At 51.2% G+C, this 19,903-nt stretch overlaps 1 protein-coding gene across 8 annotated transcripts in view; it reads right to left on the bottom strand.

Moving 5' to 3' along the window:
- Positions 1-19,903, bottom strand: part of LOC308178469 (syntaxin-binding protein 4-like) — a 56,103-nt gene that overhangs the window by 12,495 nt on the left and 23,705 nt on the right. For 7 of the 8 annotated variants that reach the window (XR_013939786.1, XM_080557151.1, XM_080557148.1 and 4 more), the window contains exons 2-11: positions 19,818-19,891; positions 15,294-15,389; positions 14,500-14,569; positions 13,962-14,036; positions 7,274-7,359; positions 6,391-6,511; positions 3,906-4,047; positions 3,604-3,710; positions 3,037-3,190; positions 1,343-1,415 (exon numbers count right to left, since the gene is read on the bottom strand). Coding sequence is in view for 7 of the 8 variants with exons in the window: in XM_080557148.1 (XP_080413274.1) it covers positions 1,343-1,415; positions 3,037-3,190; positions 3,604-3,710; positions 3,906-4,047; positions 6,391-6,511; positions 7,274-7,359; positions 13,962-14,036; positions 14,500-14,569; positions 15,294-15,389; positions 19,818-19,891 (998 nt within the window). In the remaining variant the exon portion in view is untranslated. Of the gene's footprint in view, positions 1-1,342; positions 1,416-3,036; positions 3,191-3,603; positions 3,711-3,905; positions 4,048-6,390; positions 6,512-7,273; positions 7,360-13,961; positions 14,037-14,499; positions 14,570-15,293; positions 15,390-15,487; positions 15,630-19,817; positions 19,892-19,903 lie in introns of those variants that run through there. The other variant, XM_080557153.1, reaches the window with a different exon arrangement.

Here is a 19,903-nt window from a genome sequence, read left to right as displayed (position 1 = left end):
GTCATGTCCATAACGATCCGTGCCGTGCCCTGGGAAAAGGGCTGGCTCTGGAGGTACGGGACAGCTCTGCTCACCCAGCAGCCACCAGCCGAGCACAATCCACAAACTCTTTGTGCCAGTGGCACAGGACTGGCCCAAGGATCAACTCCTTTCCCCTGCCTGGGTTCTGCTCTACAGCCTGGGAACCCCAGTCCTGCTGAATGAGCCCGCCTCTGGCCCACCCCAGCACCTGTCACCCTCCTCAGCTGCCGGGCAGGAGCACAGCAAGCAGCAGCGAGGTGCTGCGAACACGTAATCCCCCTAATCCTGGCATTCATCTGCTCTGCTAATGCCAGCAGCTGGGAAGCAGGAAGAGGTAATAAATGGGGCTGCTGCATTGGCCACCAACACTTCGCTCCCCACGTTCAAGGGCAGAGCTGTTACCCTTCAGTGCATGGCTAATCAGGATTAGCTCCACGAGGCTCTGCTGTCAGCTCTGTGCACGCGGATATCCAGGGCATCCGCTGGGCACCCACCGGCAGGCAGTCCCTGGCCCAGGCTCCAAGCCTGGCTGCTGCTCTTTCAAAGCCGGCTGTCTGCTTTCATGGATGACAACACCGACACAAAGCCTCCCCAGCATCTCACATTAAAACAACAACCCAAAAAAAAGTGTAATAAAATCCCTCAGCTAAGTCAGGAAGCAATTAGGTCATTGCTATATTGCCTCAATGGCTCAGGGCCCATCACTGGGAGCTCTGGCTGTCGGTGGTGGCCACCTAAAAGCCTCCCTGAAACCAAGGCACGCTGGGGACTCGCTGACATGGTAAGGAAGATCCTCCAGGCAGAAGCAATGACACCTATAAACAATTTTCCAGTTTGAACAACTGAGAACAACCTTAATGCCTGTACAATGCCCAGGGCTGCCATGTACAGTACAGCTATCAGGAACTCACTATTTTCCATACTGTGTCTCCAAGGTCCCCTCGTTCCCAGCAGACGGGAACGTTACCCGCAAGAAGACCTGCTGGATGTGAGTCTCACCGGATCTTTGCACGTGGACAAAGATGCTGCTGCAAATGAACTACACACTGAGCATGGGAAAAGTGCTGTTTCCTATTTCCAGTCCTCCGAATACCTTAGTAAAGGATTTTGCTATTATGTACAAACCAACATAGACATAATTATTAGCTGCTGAGTAAACCACCTTCCCTCTCTCCCAGTGGGTTGAATGTCATAATCGCACCATTAGATTCCACTACAGCAGTATAAATACTGATCAAAATTAATTTCAGCATCCTCAGCACTGAGGAGCCAAAGCCGTGTTGGCCACCTACACAGACAGAACCACTAGCAAGACTCTTACCTGAGACAGTAAGCTCTGGTGGGCAAATGTCTGGTGACAAAGAAGGCACAGGAAAATGATTTTCATGTCTATTCTAGAAAAAGAAGACAAAAGGGCACAGAATCTAAGCAGAAACTGTTGGTGTAAATATAGAGCAGAGCACAGGAGATCAGGAGAGAGCAACCCAACTGGCCCGCAGGAAGCAAGAGCACCCCATGTCCCCGTCCTGGCTTAGGGACAGGCCAAAAGAGGCTCTCGAGGGACTTCCCCCAGCTCTGGGTGCAGGTCTGTCCCTGAGCCAGCTCCAGATATCTGGCAGACAGAAAACCTGAGTTCACTGTTACTCTGAGAGCTCGGGTGAGTTTGACTTTGTGAGCTCTATCCATAGAGGCCCTCTCTAAACCTCTGTATCCAAAACACCAGTGAGTTCCTGGTTCTGACCATGGCCAGTTGAGTTATTTACCGAAAACACCTCATTATCAGAATGAGAACGACTGGAAGCAGAGATGGGTGCCCACCCTTTCTTAAGTACCAGGTCACGGGCTGAAGCACAAGTAAGAGGGGAAAAGAGTGTAGATAAGCTGAGCCCACTGAGACAGTGCATCCATAGCTGGAATCTCAGAAAGAGAGGTACGGAGCTGGTGCTGAGGACAGATGGATGGGTAACATGGGAACCTAAACATGCTTTCCCTGATGTGGAGCCCTGACCTCAACAGAAGTTCAATTTTTCAACAACAAAGTGAGGAAAGGAAAAAATTAATTTCAGTCAGCTGTGTGATTTCGTATAGGTACACAGCACTACACAAACACACCTTTCTGCTGGATGATGAACGATCTCTCCATACTACTCACATACATATGAGTAGCCTGTATATGTATAGGATAAGGCTGACTTTCATAAATGTGTCTGCAGCCTGGCACACCCAAAGGCAACATGTACTTGCCATTCCTGCAAGTCTGTGTCTACACAGGGCCTGGAAAGAAAAACCTTTTGGGAATGATGCTTGTACAAAAGGAAACTCCATCCAGCCTTGTCTTATGGAAGCTTATGGGGAAAAGGGCAGAACACACACCAGGCATTGCAGCAATCCAGGAAAGGAATGACAAAGGCACGAAACCCAATCACAGGCCTAAATTATTGTGGGAGTTGTGTGGTTAAATCCTGTCTCACCACGCACAGCTCAAGCCCTCGCCTCTGCAAACACAACATAGAGCTAGGCTACACAGGAAGAATGAACCTGTCTTATCATTAGGCTGGTGAGGAACAGACACGGGCTGCTCAGGAATGCTGCGGATTCATCCTCATCAGAGGTCTTTAAGAACAAAGAGTCATTCCTGCCTTTGGGTAGGAGACTAGATCAAACCGACTCCTGCGATCCCTTCCAGCCCTATGGCTGTGTTGAATGAGATGCAGGTTGCTATCCACAGATATTATTTTTTTTTAACCTGAAACGTCTGAAACATCTGAATGCAGGCCCTGGAGATGAAACTCCTGTCATTTACCTCCACCGATTCTTCGCTGTCTCAAACCCAAGACAGAAGAAACAGTATTTCAGGTTTAAAATACCTGGCCGTAAAATGAGGCTACATTCATCAACACTACAGACTTTCCACAGCCCAGAAAGACTACTATGGGGTTCCTAAAACAGAGTTTTCTGATCAAAGAAAGATCACAAGACTGATGTCTGTGGTCTTAGACATGAATTTCAGCCTACCTCTGGGGACCTCACGTGGACCTTCAGTCTGCAGGAAGTCAGACCATTTCCCACAGCCTTTGGCGGTGGCGACGGGATGTTGTTATGAACTGACAGTCCGGGATGTAACCGTCCCCGTCCAGGAATAAAGGCCACTTCTGTGTTTCCCTCGTGTCTTAAATGAACAATAAATACAGGACAATTGATTAACCAAGAAAGTATAACTTAAATTTGCAAAATGTTCATGTCCACGGTTCTTTCTCCAGGACAATCTCCCTTAAGGCCATGGATCCTGCACCAGCATGGCTGGATCACCACCAGCTGGGTTGCTTGTTTGGACTTCAGCTCTTTTGTGGAACTCTGCTAGGCAGTGATAGGGGATGTATGTGAAGACAGTGTGAAGGTCTGCATTACACTTCAGGATGATCCAGGCATTCAACATTTCCTCGTATCACAGCCATCTCAAAGCGCCATTCAAAACTAATATGCCTCATGCTTCCTGAAGCCAAACTTTGGTATGACACGAAGGGTTTCTGCCTAAGATTCAACATCACTGTGATGATGACAGGAAATACACTACATGCCTACCTGAATTTGGCTTTTGTAATGATTTTTCTGGCCTCTTCAAGTGTGCTGCCCACCAGGGAATCTCTATTGATAGCAACTAGTTGGTCACCAGGTCGGAGCCGACCATCCTAAACAAAGAGGGAGAAAGTCAGAGCACTGGAAATGAATATCCCTCTGCCCAACACCTTCTCCTGCAACAAAAATCTTCATTAGTCCATATAATGCATTATTCATCTATTCTTAGAAAAGCTGCTTCGGAAGAGCTACAACTTCTAGGAGAAGTCCCCATTGCAAAGTCACTGGGGGTTTCTCCACTGACTTACCTTGTAACAGTCACCGTCTGGCATAAGCTCTTGAATGTAAACCATGGGACCATCAGGTCTGTTGGATCCACCACTGATTGTCAGCCCTAAGCCAGAGGACTTTGCTATAGAAATGCTCTGGATTCCTGATTCAGTGGAGTAGCTGCAAGGGAGAGATGTTAGCAGGTGACTCGAGGTAACCTGGTTTATTTTCCCATATCTCTGAGCAATCTCTCCTTGATTTTCCTTCCCTGTATGATCTTCCTAATTTCTCCTAGTCTTTTTTGTCTCTGCATATCTTTTTCCACCCAGCCTGGGAAGGAGGAGGTGAGGACTACAGTTTCGTAGCAGACATTGTTTGTCATTAGGAAGATAATTGGCTTGCTTAATCCCAAATGTTGGGGAATACTTGTTTTCATTTAGGAAATAAGAAAGAAGAAACTGAAGTCTTAGCTAGTATATATTTGGCATCCTTGTCTCTACAACCAAAAGCACAAAAAGTACTGATGTAGTTATCATTCCAAACCCAGCCTAAATCACCAGAGAGCAATTTACAGATTGGTCAACCATTAAATAGCCAATAGCAAAAGTCAAAGTGAAGCTCAGGGTACACAGCTGACTTTACGTCTCAGCCAGGGTTTGGACTCAAAACCTTGCAAGATGCCCTGAGAATCAAGCCTGTAAACATCTTTATAACAATAACTACCACACTGAGATCTACTTTTATGGCAGTGGCACAAATGCCTCACCCAGCCAAGGCCGTGCTGACAATGGGGCAAGAGCGAGGAAATCGGAGCCTGCCCCAAGGAGCTGCCTGCTGAGCAGGACCCAGCAGGGCACCGAGATGGCGACGGCACGCGACTCTGTGCAGGGAGGGAGAGCTGGCACTTACAGGAAGAGTTTGTGGGCACAGGGATTTCACTGACACCCTGCGGGCTGGGGGAGCGACTGGGCGGCACCGCACCAGGGAGGCATTTGGGAAGGATTCGGTTGTGTCTGAAGGTCATTAAGCCTTTTCCTCGTTATGAGCCGGGTGCAGGTGGCATCTCTCCTTTTCAGTTTATCTCCACAGCAGCCACTCACCAAGCGATCCGTGGTTTCTGGTCCGCTGTGTGTCGGCTGTTAGCTTCAGACACAAAAACATTCCTGGGCATCTCCGGCACAGAGCCGCCCCGCGCTGCTCAGCGGTGCCATCCCCAGCACTCAGCACCCCAGTGAAAGAGCAGTGTGCTGCCCATGCCCGCCACACCGACAACAGGCCACGCACTAATGCACCGTGCATCTCAGGCTTATTAAAAAACAGAAATATGGACCCCACCGGAGGGGGTTAACCATGGAGCGAGGATGTCTGGTTTATCCAAACCAGCTGCCAAGGAGATGAGCTGGCCTCTCCTCCGTAAGGGTCTCTCACTCTGTGCAAGCAGCTTAAACCTCTGGTGCCAAATATTTGTCCTCTGCAAATCCCTAATAAAGAGCTGATATTTAGCAAGAGGATTTACTGGTTCTGCAGTGAGGCCTGATTCTCTTTAGCAGAGACTTGGCTTGTTTACACTGGCAAAGGAAGAGAAGCTGTGGGCCCTGGGGATGAATGGTCCCAGCTCCAGTGCCGTTAACACCCTTCACGTCGTCCCTCTTGCAAAGGGCAACCCCGCGCACCCTGGAGACGAGACTCTGTGGAAAACAAGCTCTGCCTGCCCAAACCTCTGACCCTGTGAAATATGAAAGGGCTGGATGACCACATGAAAACACATACTTCATGAGACATGGTGTCTGCAGGCAGCCACGGCTCACACCAACGCAAAGGGCAACGGGAAACGTGCTCCTGAGTCACCTTCTGGTGGCACCAGTAACCTCGCAAAGGCACCCGGCTTGTGGTGTGGTCTGTGGAGGTGGGGGGCACCGTCCCTGCAGCTGGTGGGAAGCCCGCGTTGCAGAGGGCAGGGAGAGGAGCAGCTGTGTGGCTGACCACCACCCGCACGCGCCGACTGTCCCAGAGGGGGAGATTTCAGCTCTTGGGGGGCGGGTTTGCCAGGAACAGGCAAACTGCCGCTGTGATGAGGACACACAGGGGACACTCTGGAGCGGACACGTTAACAGTGAGCCATTGTGGTGATGCCGTGGTATAGAAGAGGTAAGGATGAACAAAGCAGTCCTTCAAACCAGTATTCACTGTTTTTCTCCCTAAGACAGTGTTAAGACATTTGGTGACATCTTCCTGGCAGACCAGTGGTCTGGAACACCTCGCTTTTTGCCGCACACGCAAACACCTTAAAGAGGACACATTCTAGAGGGGCACCCCCTGCTTTATGAAGAACAAAAATTGGGAAGCCAAGCACAGAAAGGGCCCAACAATTGGCTACTAGCTGCTCACCAAACCCGGTGGATACAAGCCTTTGACAAAGCGCGACAGGCACCTTGCCTTGCTGGCTGCTGAGGGCAGGTCTCAGCAGTTCCTGGGGCACGACACCGCGGCACAAGGGGGCCTGGCCGGCACGGCTGTACGTACTGCGTGTGCGGCGTGTGCGCTGGGTTGCCGATGAAGGGGCCGTGGGAGCTGGCCGGGCTCAGCAGCAGCGGGCTCTGGGAGCGCGAGGAGGAGCCTGAGGACGTGCTTTCCAGGTATCGACCTGAACAGCAAGGTCAGAGTCAGTCCAGAGAGCATGCACACTCCAGCACCATCCTCCCACTCTGCTCTGCCTTCAACAGCTGTCACCAGCTTCCTAGCATTTGGGGGAAAAACCATGTGGGAAAGGCAACAGCATGTAATTCGTGGAGAGGACACCATCAGCATCCTCAGCACACATCCAGAATGAGATTGCCACCCCTCTGCCAGCCCTATGTATCTCTGCCACAGGGGGAGGGCTGGCAGCTTTCTGGGATGCCAACCCAGAGAGACACCGTCTTTCCCCCTGCACACATGCTTTGACATTCTGGTATCTGGCTTAGGTTAACCTTGCTGTGTCTCACTAAGCATTTCCCTTTTGCAAATGAAAATAATGATCATCAAATGAACGATAGTTGAAATGCTTTGAAATGCACTGTAGAAAGCTGCATCTGCAGAGATGGGTATTGCTGACAGCCCTGCATGTTAAAGTGGAGTCTCGGTATCTGGAAGTCAGTTCTGGCCCCAGCTCAATTCTCTCTAAATAAAGGTGGATGCTGGCTCACTGCCTCGCTCTGTTCAGGCACTACCAGCCGTGCTGGCTGCTCCATGCCTGGGGATGCACTCAATGCTTGCAAAAAAGAACAGGACATCACTTCTTTCAACCCAAACCAAATCAAATCAGAACTCCTTCGAAATAACACTGGGATAAAGAAAACTCTCTTGGCAGAGGGATAAAGGGGGTTTCGGTTTTCCCCGAGCACCACCACCAGTGACCAGTACTCACTGCTGCCATGCAGGACCGGTGAGCTCCGTGCAGAGCCAGTGTTGCTCTGGGAGCCAAACTTCTCCAGCAGCTCTGAGAACTCTCTCCTGGAAAGAAAAACATGGGATGGTCAGCAGCTGCTGTTCAAAACCATTCCCCACCCCACTGTGTGACAGCAGTGCCCTGATGGCAGTGACTTACTACTGAGTCTGTAGGACTGGCTCCCTCCAGCAATGGGGAGCAGACAGGAGCTTTCTCTTGCCTGAACCCTGCAATCTCAAGAGGTTGTGCAAGGCTTAAGGTCAACGATCAATCTCATGGCTGAAGATGCTGAACCAGCAGATACACGCTAAGTTTACAGATACCAAGAGCAGAGGGGCTTCTTAGTAAATTCAAGTACAGGGAGGAATCACAGAATATCCCAAGTTGGAAGGGACACACAAGGATCATTGAGTCCAACTCCTGGCTCCACACAGGACCACCCAAAAAAACCAGACCCGATGGCTGACAGCGCTGTCCAAACACTTCTTGAATTCCAGCATGGCTGGTGCCATGACCACAGCCTGGGCAGCCTGTCCCCGTGCCCGACCACGCTCTGGGTGCAGAACCTTTCCCTAACACCCAGCCTGACCCTCCCCTGTCCCAGCTCCATGCCGTTCCCTCGGGTCCTGTCGCTGTCCCCAGAGAGCAGAGCTCAGCGCCTGCCCCTCCGCTCCCCTCGTGAGGGAGCTGCAGGCCGCCATGAGGCCTCCCCTCGGCCTGCTCTGCTCTGGGCTGAATGAACCAAGGGACATCAGCTGCTCCTCATATGCCTTCCTCTCTAGACTCTTCACCATCTTTGTAGCCCTCATTTGCTCAGTCTCTAACAATTTTATGTACTTCTGATATTGTGGTGCCCAAACCTGCATTCAGGACTCAAAGCGAGGCCATACCAACACAGAAGAGGGTGGGAACAGTGGCCCACAAACATTTAGCATTATCCCTCTGTCTTGAGGTAACCCCCCTGCTTCATACATTGCCTCACGGCAAAGGAGCCACATCCACAACATCTGGAAGCTGCCATGATGCTCAGGAGCTTTCATTAATGCTTTGCTCCCAGGTTGAGTTTGATTACCGTGTAACTACCCAGAGGTGTTTAGTCCTCCCTGAGCCGTAACCACTCGCACACAAGAGGTGTTGCTTCACGACCTTCCTCACCAAGTGAAACATGCTGAGTTCTTAAGCCATTAAGAACCACCATTAGCCATGTTTACCAGCACCTGCATCATTTCTGTAATCCTTCTTTGAGCTGCTGTGAGCCTCTCACATCCGTTTGGATGAGGAGGCACGGAAAGGGGATGCCACGGTCAAGCACCGGCCTCACGCGCCCATCCCTGCCATGCTGGCTCTTCGGGCAACGCAGCTACCATTCCTCTGCATATGTGCAGCCCTCTCCCTTCATAACCCAATGCTTCCAGATCAAGCCAACCTTCGGGCAGAGAAAGAAGTCCCAGGGATGACTAATTTCTTACAGGTGTCATTACAGGAGAGACCCTGAAATTGCTGCTTCTGTGGCAGCGGCAACATTAGCTGTCCACTTTGAAGACAGGCGGGAATCCCCATGGGAAGGTGCCCTGTTGATGCCACAGCCACATGAAAAGCCTGGCTACGAGGGCTAGCTCTCACGCTTGACAGTCGGTCAAGCCCAAGACAAACCTGCAGGAAACCAGCCGCAGCAGTTTCCTCACTGAGGAGTCTGCTACTGCACACCAGCAGACATTGTGTCATCTGCATACTTTACTGGGACAGATGTTATATATTATTGGCTAGATTAGAGTCAACAATATTAAATGATGAGTGAATCATCAGCTCCTTGGGTTCCTGCTGGAAGTGCTCTCAGTAATTTACGTCTTCCCATTTGCAAGCAGCTCATTAACTAACTTCAAAGAATTATGCCTGCCTTATCTAATATTGCCATCAAATGTATGCCTTATTCATTCGATTTAATGCTAATTTTAAATCCAAGTATCACACAACACTTAGTGGAATGCCTTGGTGAATCCAAATATTTTGCATTGACATTGTTGTCTCTATCAACTAAACCTATGTCCTTAAAAAAAGGCAACAGCTTTGTTCAAAAACCCTACCATCCACAAAGCTATTCCAGCTGGCAGCTTCATAGCACTAGGCACTGAAATATGTCTGAGCACTGAAAAAAATGAAGCTTAGAAAGATCCTATAGCAATAGGATGCAGTTTCCTGTCCCGTGGTTTCCTTGGGTTAAGACTTGGATGACTCTTAGCAGAATTTTCCCAATTTGCCAGTGAAATTTCTACAGGTCATTCAGACTCCCATTTCACTGGTAACTCACGTGGTGATGGAGTTATCCCTCCATGACCTATCACAATGGCAGGGCTGACTTGCTGGAAGCTAATACGTTATTTCCAGTGATTACCTAGCCATCCGCAGCTGGGTTTTTGTTTTGGGCTGGGTGTTTCTGTGGTCATCTATTGTTACATTTTCCACAGATAATAATTCGTCAGAGCATGGAACAGGTTATGAACTTAAAACAATGGCTAAAAAATTCTTAGTCAATGCAAATGCAACTAGTCCAGCAGCTCCTGTGTTCTTTAACCCTGCTAAACAATGCAGCCCCAATCACCAACCCATGCTGTCAAACCTTTTGCTACAAGCAAGGGCAGGCAAGGCTTGGGCGTTCTTTGTTGTTGTTTATTTTGAGTCGTTAAGGTTATCCACAAAGCGAGGCGGCGTTCATCATTGTTTGTTGCGTGCCCCGGCTGCTTGGCGAGGGACAGGGTGATGACCTGCATCACACACTGCCCTTCTGGCTCCTGCTTTGCTGGTCAATACTGCAAGCAACAATTCTGCTGAGGACATAAACACATGACTAACTTGAAGCTTATCCCAGCAGCAAGCAAGACACTTTCTGGTGTGAATCTCCCAAGAATTAATTTTGTGCTCAGTGTTGTATTTGAAGGAATTTGCGAATGGGCAGGTGATGCCCAAACGTTACTGATTAATGAACAAGTGCACTGGAAGAATGCTAACAAGCTTTGCTTTCTGCTTTCGGACGCTAAGAGACTTCAGAAGTCATCTTTAATATTTAAAATTTGTCCCTTATTAAAATATTCTGGATCCTCAGGTCCCTGCAGGTCTAAAATGCCCAGCTTTATTTCGGAAAGGAAAGGAAAGGAAAGGAAAGGAAAGGAAAGGAAAGGAAAGGAAAGGAAAGGAAAGGAAAGGAAAGGAAAGGAAAGGAAAGGAAAGGAAAGGAAAGGAAAGGAAAGGAAAGGAAAGGAAAGGAAAGGAAAGGAAAGGAAAGGAAAGGAAAGGAAAGGAAAGGAAAGGAAAGGAAAGGAAAGGAAAGGAAAGGAAAGGAAAGGAAAGGAAAGGAAAGGAAAGGAAGGAAAGGAAAGGAAAGGAAAGGAAAGGAAAGGAAAGGAAAGGAAAGGAAAGGAAAGGAAAGGAAAGGAAAGGAAAGGAAAGGAAAGGAAAGGAAAGGAAAGGAAAGGAAAGAGTCACAGGGCTGTATAAGGCAGAAAGTTCATCTTGACAATCCCTTCTCCAGCTCTTTTTCATTAAAGTAAAGCAGTGTGAGGGCTGGAGCATCCCTGCAGCAGAGCTCAGCCCTGCGGTGTGGGGTCAGATAATGGGGCTTGCCAGCAGCAGCCAGCTGTGGCCGACTTTGCTACAGATTAAGCAGTAGGAGGGGGTCAATCTTCCTGCAAAATATTGTTGTTTTATCTCATAATACCTTTTTGTCCTGCCCTTTTGTTCTTGGGAGAACAAAGGGCAAGTCTGACATCAAAGGTTATGCGACAGCACCGCGTCTGGAAACCTCAGCCCTGCACCGCGGCTGGGGAGAGAGGAGCCTGTGACACCGGATGAATTAATAGTGTGCCTCAATAAACAAAGCCTGCAGGGCAGCGGGAACCCCGAAGCCCAAGCACTGCAAGCCTGATGCAAGCAGCAAGCGTGGCAGAGGCCGATTTTCTCACACCCAGCCCACAGCAGATGCATCATTTACAGCTCCTGGGTGGGCGACACTCCACAGTGGTGGCCGCAGGCATGGAGCCTGAGCCCATCCCTCCCGTGCACGCCAACACTGCTGCTGGGCCGGGCTTTGCCATAAATGCCTGGGAAGCAGCAACCTGCATGCGTGCATCACAGCTCTGGGGTGAACGGGTCCGTGTTTTCCCTCCAGGAGCAGCTAAAGACCCTGGGACACCAGGCCTGCAGGAGTCAGTGCTGGAACAAAGCAGGCGCTGAAGCTGGTTCCTATCTGTGGTGGCCCACAGATGTCACCCGAAGTGACACAGCAGCATTGCTTGGCTGGCAGGATGAAGGGATTGCCTTGCATTAGCACCAGGCTGGGCAACAGCTTCAGGGACTGCCTCTTCCTGCATATCAGCTGTGTGCTTGCACACAGGCAACCTTCCTTAACTTCTTTGGGTGCAGGATTATTAATTGGTAATGTTGCAATGATTGTACGTGTAGATGTATGATTAATGCAACAGCCCGGTTTTGACAAGATGACTGTGCGTGCCATGCACAGATGCGTGATAAAATGCTAAATACGTTGCGAGTGCGAGGAGGTGCAGCGCAGGCAGGCTTTCTCACAGCGACAAACCTGAAAGACCAGGACAATATCTGCGCAGCCCATGGAAACAAGGCACTATTGTGACTTTCAGGCTGAGAATGAATAAACAATAATTACACGTATGCAATAAAATTATCCTCATTAGCCAAAGATGAACACAGATGAAATCGGATCCAACCATCTTCCAAGCCCAGCGTGTCCAGCTCTGAATCTGAACTTTCTGCTTTAAGCCCTAGCATTACTGCAGCGCTCTGCAGCATGTCTGATGTGCCAGGCTGAAAGCATGCATCTTATACATGCCAGGACTGAGTTCCATTAACAGCGCAGGTAATTGGGGCCTATAATTAACATCAGGGACAAATAATAGCCTTTATAAGTCAGATTCACCCAAGGGCAACCACAACAAAATGCTACTCAGCTGAGTCATTGGGAAAATTGGCAGGCAGGGTGAATCTTCTTCCAAACCCAGAGCCATCGCCTTTCCTCCCCCAGCGTGCCTCGTCCGCACAGGGCTCGTGCAGAAAACCTGCGTGCAAACAGCTGCCAGGAGGCTGGATCGTGCCCAGCCCCCTGGGCAGGGGGCTGTCTGCTCACCCACCTACTGGAAAGATGGTCTGGCATCATAAAATAAAGACAAACATAAGGGAAGGAAAAAAAAAAAAAGTAGAATCAGAAAAATCCTTCCTTCTTTTTCCACAGCCCTTCATCCTGGAAATATGTATTCATGTATTAAAGGCTGCGAGAAGATTGTGTAAGTAAGATCTCTGCAAATCTTAAAAATAATAATAATAATAAACTCATTACTTCCCCACTGTCCCTCCAGGTAACCTTTCGCAGATTTAACAGATAAGCAAATGGAGGCCAAGCAAATTGCGGAAGGTCTGCTGGTCCCCGGTCGGGTTCTGTGCTGCCTTGCAGGGAGGCTAGGGGCTGCCGACGGATGCACGTGAGCCACAGCCGCAGCCAAAGGCACGCGTGCAGATATTTTAAAAACCATCTGTTGCAGTTTAAAATGTGGGGAGGCAAGGTGGAGGTGCCTGAGCAGCTTGGAGCAGGCAGACACGGGTGAAGGCAGGACGCCAGGCGAGCAGCGAGCTGCGTGTCCTTCCTCATGCCAAAGCTGGGCGACCTGCTGGCTTCACCCAGAACTTTCTCGGCAGCTGCCGAGGGACTCGCAGCTAATATGATAATTTGAGACGCAATTTCCACTTGAAGAGCACAATACAGGTAGGTAAAAAGCATCATTAATACCAAATACTTCTTCCACCAGAATATTACTGTGTTAAAACGAGCCTCATCCCTGTCATTACAGAACTCTCACCAGCCCGCTAAGGCAGTGACGCTCCACAGCTGTTGGTGGATAAGGAACGAAACCATCAGCCCTGACCCTAACGGGATGCAGGTACATTGAGCAAGTGACCGCACGATCTGCAGCCACCCACGGCAGCACCAAGCCTCGCACCACCAGCCCTCCCGCCCACCACGGCGCCTGAGCTTCACCCACTCTCATTTCAGTGGTTCTTGGTGCACCTCAGCTTTCCAGAGGTGTGCTTCTAGTCAAAGGAGGAGGGGTGCTCCAGCACATTGCAGCGAGCCTCCCTGGGGATGGGAGCATCTAATCCCATACCTTAGCTTCCACATCCCTGCCTTCTCCTGTGAGAACATCATTGTCCCACAGCTAACTCCAGCCATGACCAAACTGAACACTTTCCTCCTTTCAATGCCTCCAACCACCTCTAAAGAAAGCAAGACCTTACAGGGAGCAACCGCCCATCTTCCCTAGGAGGAAGAAATCCATAAGATGCCATATAAGGCAGCTTGAAGGAGACCTTATCTCCCATCTAGCTGGAAAAGAAAGGGAATATCCTGCTGTCGCTGCACATCTTCATCCAGAGCTTTATGTAGGACGTGATAAGCCATAGGCAACTCAACACCACGCAGCAGTGCTGAAGAAGCCTTCCCATCCCTGTGCCACCCTAGGCCAAAGACCCTCGGCCACGTCTGTCTCCACCATGGGTTTGAGCCCGGTCAGCTCAAACGCCGTCCGGTTGTAGAGGTGCCAACGAGTGCCACCACCACCACCACCCTTCCCGGTGTGAGAAGCCTTACCTGGCGTCATCGTCACGGGCTATAAGAAGGCGCATGTGGCTGGTGGCTGATGCCGTCCTCAGGATGTCCACGGCCCTGCAGGACAAGGACCACAACGTGTCAACGCCGGGGCACAGTGTGGCTCCGCCATGTGCCAAAGCTCATGTCATACTGGTCAGTGAGCCACAGCCAGGGCTGCCCTGTCTGCAGCCAAGGGGCTTTTTTTGGGGTGGGGACCATTACTGGGCTGGATGGCTGTGGGGCGGCCCCAGGCAGCCTAAGCACACTGTGTGGCGATGCAAGGCGTAGCGCCACGTTTAAAAGTGAAGGTTTCTCACAAATACAGGTGGGTTCGCTGCTCTGTTTTCAGAGAGAAACTTCTCATCGATAATTCCCATGTTGGCCCTTGCAAACAGTGCTGGATGCAGAAACCCTTTGTTTGCACCAGAGCACGGACGAAGCAACACCCAAGTATCCTCCGTTCAACCTGCAGCCCAAACCACTTCACAGAATTATACAAAACCGAGAGGAATGCGAGATTTCCGTCCGGATACGGTACCTCTCGCTGGTAACCCCAATTAGGGAATCTCCATTGACCTCCAGGATCTGGTCTCCTGGCTGCAGGCGCCCTAGAAAAGAAAACTAATGGATAAAAACTGCAGAAAATACAGCTTGGAGGGACTTGGAGAGGTTGGGCTGTTCCTGCCTTTGCCCAGAGACAGGATGAAATATGCATAGGTTGTTCTGAGATGCTCATCAGACCTGTTTTTCAAGATGTCCATAGATGAAGTATCTACCACGTCCCTGAACAAGCTCTGCCAACATCAGAGGCCTCCTGTGCTATAGGAATTTGTGAAAGTAAACACAGAAATGCCATAAAACTTTTGCTTCATTCAATTTGAGGTCAGGTAGGAAAAACCATGAGTGGTTCCACCTGTTCTGGATTTATTTTTTCTTCATCAGGTGGAAAAATGATGTAACATTTGGAAGAAAAAAAAAAAAAAAAAAAAGGCTTCAGTTCCAGAAGGTGAGCTCTGCGGACCCTTGCCGAATGCCTGCTGATAAGTCCCTTTGGGGCTGCACGCGATCCCGTGCGGCTGCTGCAGGCAGCAGAGCGGAGCGAGCTCTTTGTGTAGCAGGGATGGAGCTGGGCTTAAAGCCACAAAGCAATCCTCTAAGTGCTGTGGAGCCCAGGGGCAATGCGGCCCTTCGTCATTACAGTGATTATCACAGTAAAAACCAGCCCCACTGATGGAAAATCTGGGAGGAAACACCTAAGTGCCCCCAAAAGCAATGTATGGAAGTACCCCGTCTTCCGGCTTTTCTGGTGATCCCCCTCCACGTTTCACTCACCGTCAGCATAAGCAACACCCCCAGGCAGGATCCTCTTGACATAAACTCCATATTCTTCTCCGGTGAGCTCCTTGATGCCGCCGATCACCTTAATACCTGGGGGAGGAGAAACGCCCGTGGCACAAAGGCACGAACCAGGCAGATTTTGGATCTAAGGCTTGTTGTAAACCTCTTTTGTGGCAGGTCTTGCGTACCTCCTGTGCTGCACCCGCGGCAGAAACAGGATGAGGCTGCTGACGCAGCACAGAGGCCAGAAACATCTGATAGCACCTATTCTGTGTTACAGCGGCGGAGAACAAGCTTTGGGGAATGCACAGGCAAGGAGCAACTGTCTTCCCACAACCAAAAAAAAAAATCATCGTTTGCACTTAAATCGATCCCTGCTGGGAAACGAGGCAATTCTGCTGGGGATGCCTCAGCTGCCATGATGAGACCCATTAGATGTTGTCGTGGGAAGGTGATGCTCCACTGCATCCCCCGGAGCAGCCACTTCTGAGCACCATTTGAGCAGCTCAGAGGCAGGGATGCCCTTTGGTGCCCTGCTGCTCCCCAAACCCCGCGGGTGCCTTCACCAAGGGCTGGCACCACACGGCTGCGTCCCTGCTGCCGTGCGTAAGCTGGCTGGGAAAGGCGCGAGAGACTTATTTGCCCGCTGTCATTAAATCCCACTTCGAGGATGCAGGCTGCAGACAGAAGGATTAAAAAGCCTGGCTTTAATTAACAAATCTCTCCCGGGACCCGCCAGTCGGTCATTTTGCTGCTGTGGCTGGGAGGGCAGGCTGAGGACAGTTGGCACCGCACTGGGGACGTGCCCCAGGGCTGGCCCTGGCTCAGGACCACTGGGGACAGTGGCACGATCTCCATCCGCTGCTCCCCTTCCAATATAACCTAAGCCCTGCGCTAAGGACCCTTGTGGTTTTCAGCTATCCCTAGGGAAAGGCCTCATCTCTCAAGGTGCCTCGTGTTAAAATTGTAATTAATACTGGGTTGTTGTATTTTTTCTTTTCAGCCACATACACGCCAATTGCTCCTCCCAGGCACAAAACCCCAGCCCTGTTGGAGTGCTGGTGTTTATTCCCTGGGCTTGATGCATTAAAACATACAGCTCCTGTGCATCAGGGAGGAGCTGAGAGCACCAGGAGCTCATGGCAGGAAACAGCACTGGCATTAATCTCCATTGCATTTTTTTGAAGATTCACTGAAACTTCAAATTTTGCCCCAAACTTGTCCCTCTTTGGGCTGCCTCAAAGCGAGTCCTGCGGCTAAAGTGGAGGACAAGCGGAGCCGGTGGCTGTCACCAAGCCCCTCGGTGGAGGTGCCGACCCCCAGGTGTGACACCCACCCACACCAGCACTCACCGAGGTGGGTGCGGAGAGCCCCCGGGGAGCAGGATCGCAGCGGGAGGGCCTGGGGGCCCTGCACTACGAGCACAGGCACTGCACAAGGCAAAGCCCCAGTGGCTCCCCCAGTGCGTGAAGGGGTCGGCAGTGATGGCGTGGGTCAGGCACATCCCTCGAAGGTCTGCACCTCCGGGGTGGCCCAGCAGGGACAGCACCCAACAGCACCGTGACGTCTGTCGGCGACGGGCTCCTGGGCATCAAATGAATAATGACTCATTTCCCTTTTGTGTCCGCACATCAATTGTAATAATGGCTTAATATAGCCGAAGTATCTACAAATCCTCCTTTATCCCCAACAATGTCAGGAGAAAATCCGATCTTGTTATTAAAATCAGCGATTACTCACAGCATCACTCCCAGCCACACTCAAACTTTGACGGGGGGGAGAAAACCAACGAGCTTTTTCTCTCCCCTGTTGGCAATCCCGGTGGGTGCTGCCGCTTGCACCGGGAGTCCCCCCAGGCACAGAGGTGGTGTGGGGCAGTGGGACCGTGGGTGACAACACTGCCCTGTCCCCCGTCCCCTGCTGGTGCCCACGGGGGTACAGGCTCAGGCAGTTTGCTGCAGTCCGGAGCAGGCGTGCCGCTGGGCACCGCTGTCTGCTTCTCCTTGGGGTTTTGTCTGGGGGTTCTACAGCTCGGGTAGCGTTCCTGGCAGCCTTCCTATTTTAAAAATGCCTATTTCAATTGAATTTATATCTGGGACCCAGTTTAGGTAAATAACGGCTCTTTAATTATCACAGCATCAAAGTCCCGGTATAATGCTTATTAAGTCATACTTAGGGCCAGATAATCTAGCCTATTTTGGATCCCTCTCTTTAATCTTTCCTTTCTGGCAGAGGTCCTGGTGCTGATGCTGATGTCTCCACTCATTTCTCTTTTGCAGAATAAAGGTTTACAGGGAAATTCCATGTGGGAACGCGATTTGCATCAACCAAGACAGAGTTTTCTTTGGATTCCTAGCGATACTGTAAGTTTCCCCAAGACCCTTGAGTTTCCCTGCTACATCTAATCCTGTTCCTGCTAATGCCAGTGTCACAGTTCTCAACTTCTCAGCCCTATAATCTCACCTGCTCCCGGCTCGCCGGGCAGCTCTGCACCACGGGTCAGGGGTCTCCTGGCTAATCTGGTTGTTTAGCCCAAATGCCATCATCCCCACAGCTCCCGGGGCGCCGGGCATGCAGGCAGCGCAGGCTCTGATCCCAAACCCTCCTCCTCCCCGCTCCACCACCCTCACACTGAAATTCGCCTTGTGGGGGGATGCCGTCCCCCCCAGCACGGTGCCACGGTCCCAGCGGTCTGCACGCAGCGAGGCTGCCCGCTTTGCGCCTAAGCCAGCAATGTTCAATTACATTTCCCGTAATCCCTCTGTTGATCCCGCAGCCCCAGCCAGCTCTCTCTGTCTGGAGGAAGGGACAGATTGCAGGTGAATCGCTCTCTGCCCTGTCCTAAGAAGATGAAGGTCAAGATAATGGGATCTTGGCGTTTCTGAGAAACACTCCTTCATCAGCACTTCCCTTTGACGGCTGCTCTTTAATTCCAAGCTCCGTTCTGGGAGCCACCAGGTAACCCCTTTGAACTCCTGCCCAGGTCCACTTGTGGGTTTCCACACCAAGCCACGGAGCGGCAGACCCAGGGCCAAACGCTGACCTGCCTCACCGGCCCCGAGCAGACTGATTCTGCCCTGCAAAACACCCGGAGCTGGGTGGAAGACGCTGGCACCAGACAGGTGCTCACAGAGGAGCCTTTTTTCCAAAATGTGTTCTGAGCAGCTAAACCTACAGCAGACGCAGGGCTCCTGCAAGCCACTCTCCGTGCCGGTCCCAGCAGAGGGGTGCTGCTGGAGCACGGCTGCTCCTCTTGGGTGTCTCAAGGCTCTCAGGAGAGGATGGAGCTAGCTGCTGGTGGCGTTATAAAACCCACATCATTATGCCTTCCTGCAGCATGGTTCAAGACCCAGCAGAGGTCTGAGAGACCCTGCAGAGCCCCTCAGCCACCAGCTGCTGGAGAGGAGCTGTGCAGGGACCCAGCAGAGCAGCTCATGGGGGTCTGTGACCAGTCCTTAATGAGCTAATCTAACCCCACAGCTAAAATCCCATCAACTCAACCACAACTACTGCCTGAGATTAAAATATTCAGCGAGCAAAGGAGCTTCCTCAAGTTCCCATGGGCCTCACCAGTGGGTGATCAGGAGAAGAGAGCCAGCGAACTGCAGCAGAAAGCCCCGTTAGCAAAGAGCTGGGAACAGCCGCTAATTCACGAGTGGTGCCAGGAAAGCTGAACTTGTTTCTCTGGGGAGGAGGAATTCCTGGGACAGGCCCCCAGATGGTCACCCAGGGGCGCTCAGCTGCTCTGCAGGGCAATTGCCTCCGCTTGCAAATTAAACTTACGGGGGATACGGCGTGGTGGGTGCTGAGAAATCCTAACGCAGGCAAACAGGGAGCCAGACTGCAGCTCCGGGGGGAACACTTGACCGAGAGAGCACCAGCACTCCTGCTGCTGGATGCACAGAGGTGGAAGGAGGTGCCATGCGGGATCCTCTGGGGCTCAGTGTTAGGAGCCCAGGGCTATTTCTCACGTTCGGATGGTTATGACCCTTCTCTCTGTGCTTTGATGTCTGGTGCCCTATGAAGGCTGGCTGACTCACTCGGTGCTCGTGCTCTTACTCTGGGCCAGGGTTTCCGATTGGATCCCACCTGCCCTCGTATAGCCCAGCCCCCAGGAAGGCTGCAGCACCTGGCAGGGGCTTCCTGGGGGCCAGGGCACCAGCACGGGCTTGGGAAATGTACAGGATTTGTTTTATTAAGCTGGAGAAGTCAGCAAGATCTGCAGAAAGCTGTGAAAAGCCTTCCCCTCCATCCTGCTCAGCCCCAGCTCCAGGTTCCCGTGCAGCCCTCAGCACTGCAGCTGCTCATCACCAACAGGAATTAATTGGGATTTTGACCTTATTTGAACCCCCCAGCTGTGAAAGGTGCTATCAGATGCTCAGCACAGGCAGACACCAGAACTGGTATTTCCATGAGAAATCAGACTTCAGACAGAGGACAAATCAGGGCAGGGATACTGGGGATGTGCGGGATGCTGGAACTTCCCCCGACGTGGGCGTCAGGGGGCTCAGGACTCACCCAGCCCATTGGCACAGTCGTAGAAGTCAAAGCAATGCATGGTTCGATCCATCCCGTACGGTCCCATGAGTGTCCTGGGGGAGAGA

The sequence above is a fragment of the Anser brachyrhynchus genome (genome assembly GCF_964034855.1).
Source record: "Anser brachyrhynchus genome assembly, chromosome: 15".
Taxonomy (NCBI): Eukaryota; Metazoa; Chordata; class Aves; order Anseriformes; family Anatidae; genus Anser; species Anser brachyrhynchus.
Note: the sequence above shows the minus strand (reverse complement) of the source record. Positions and strands in the feature narration are given on the sequence as shown.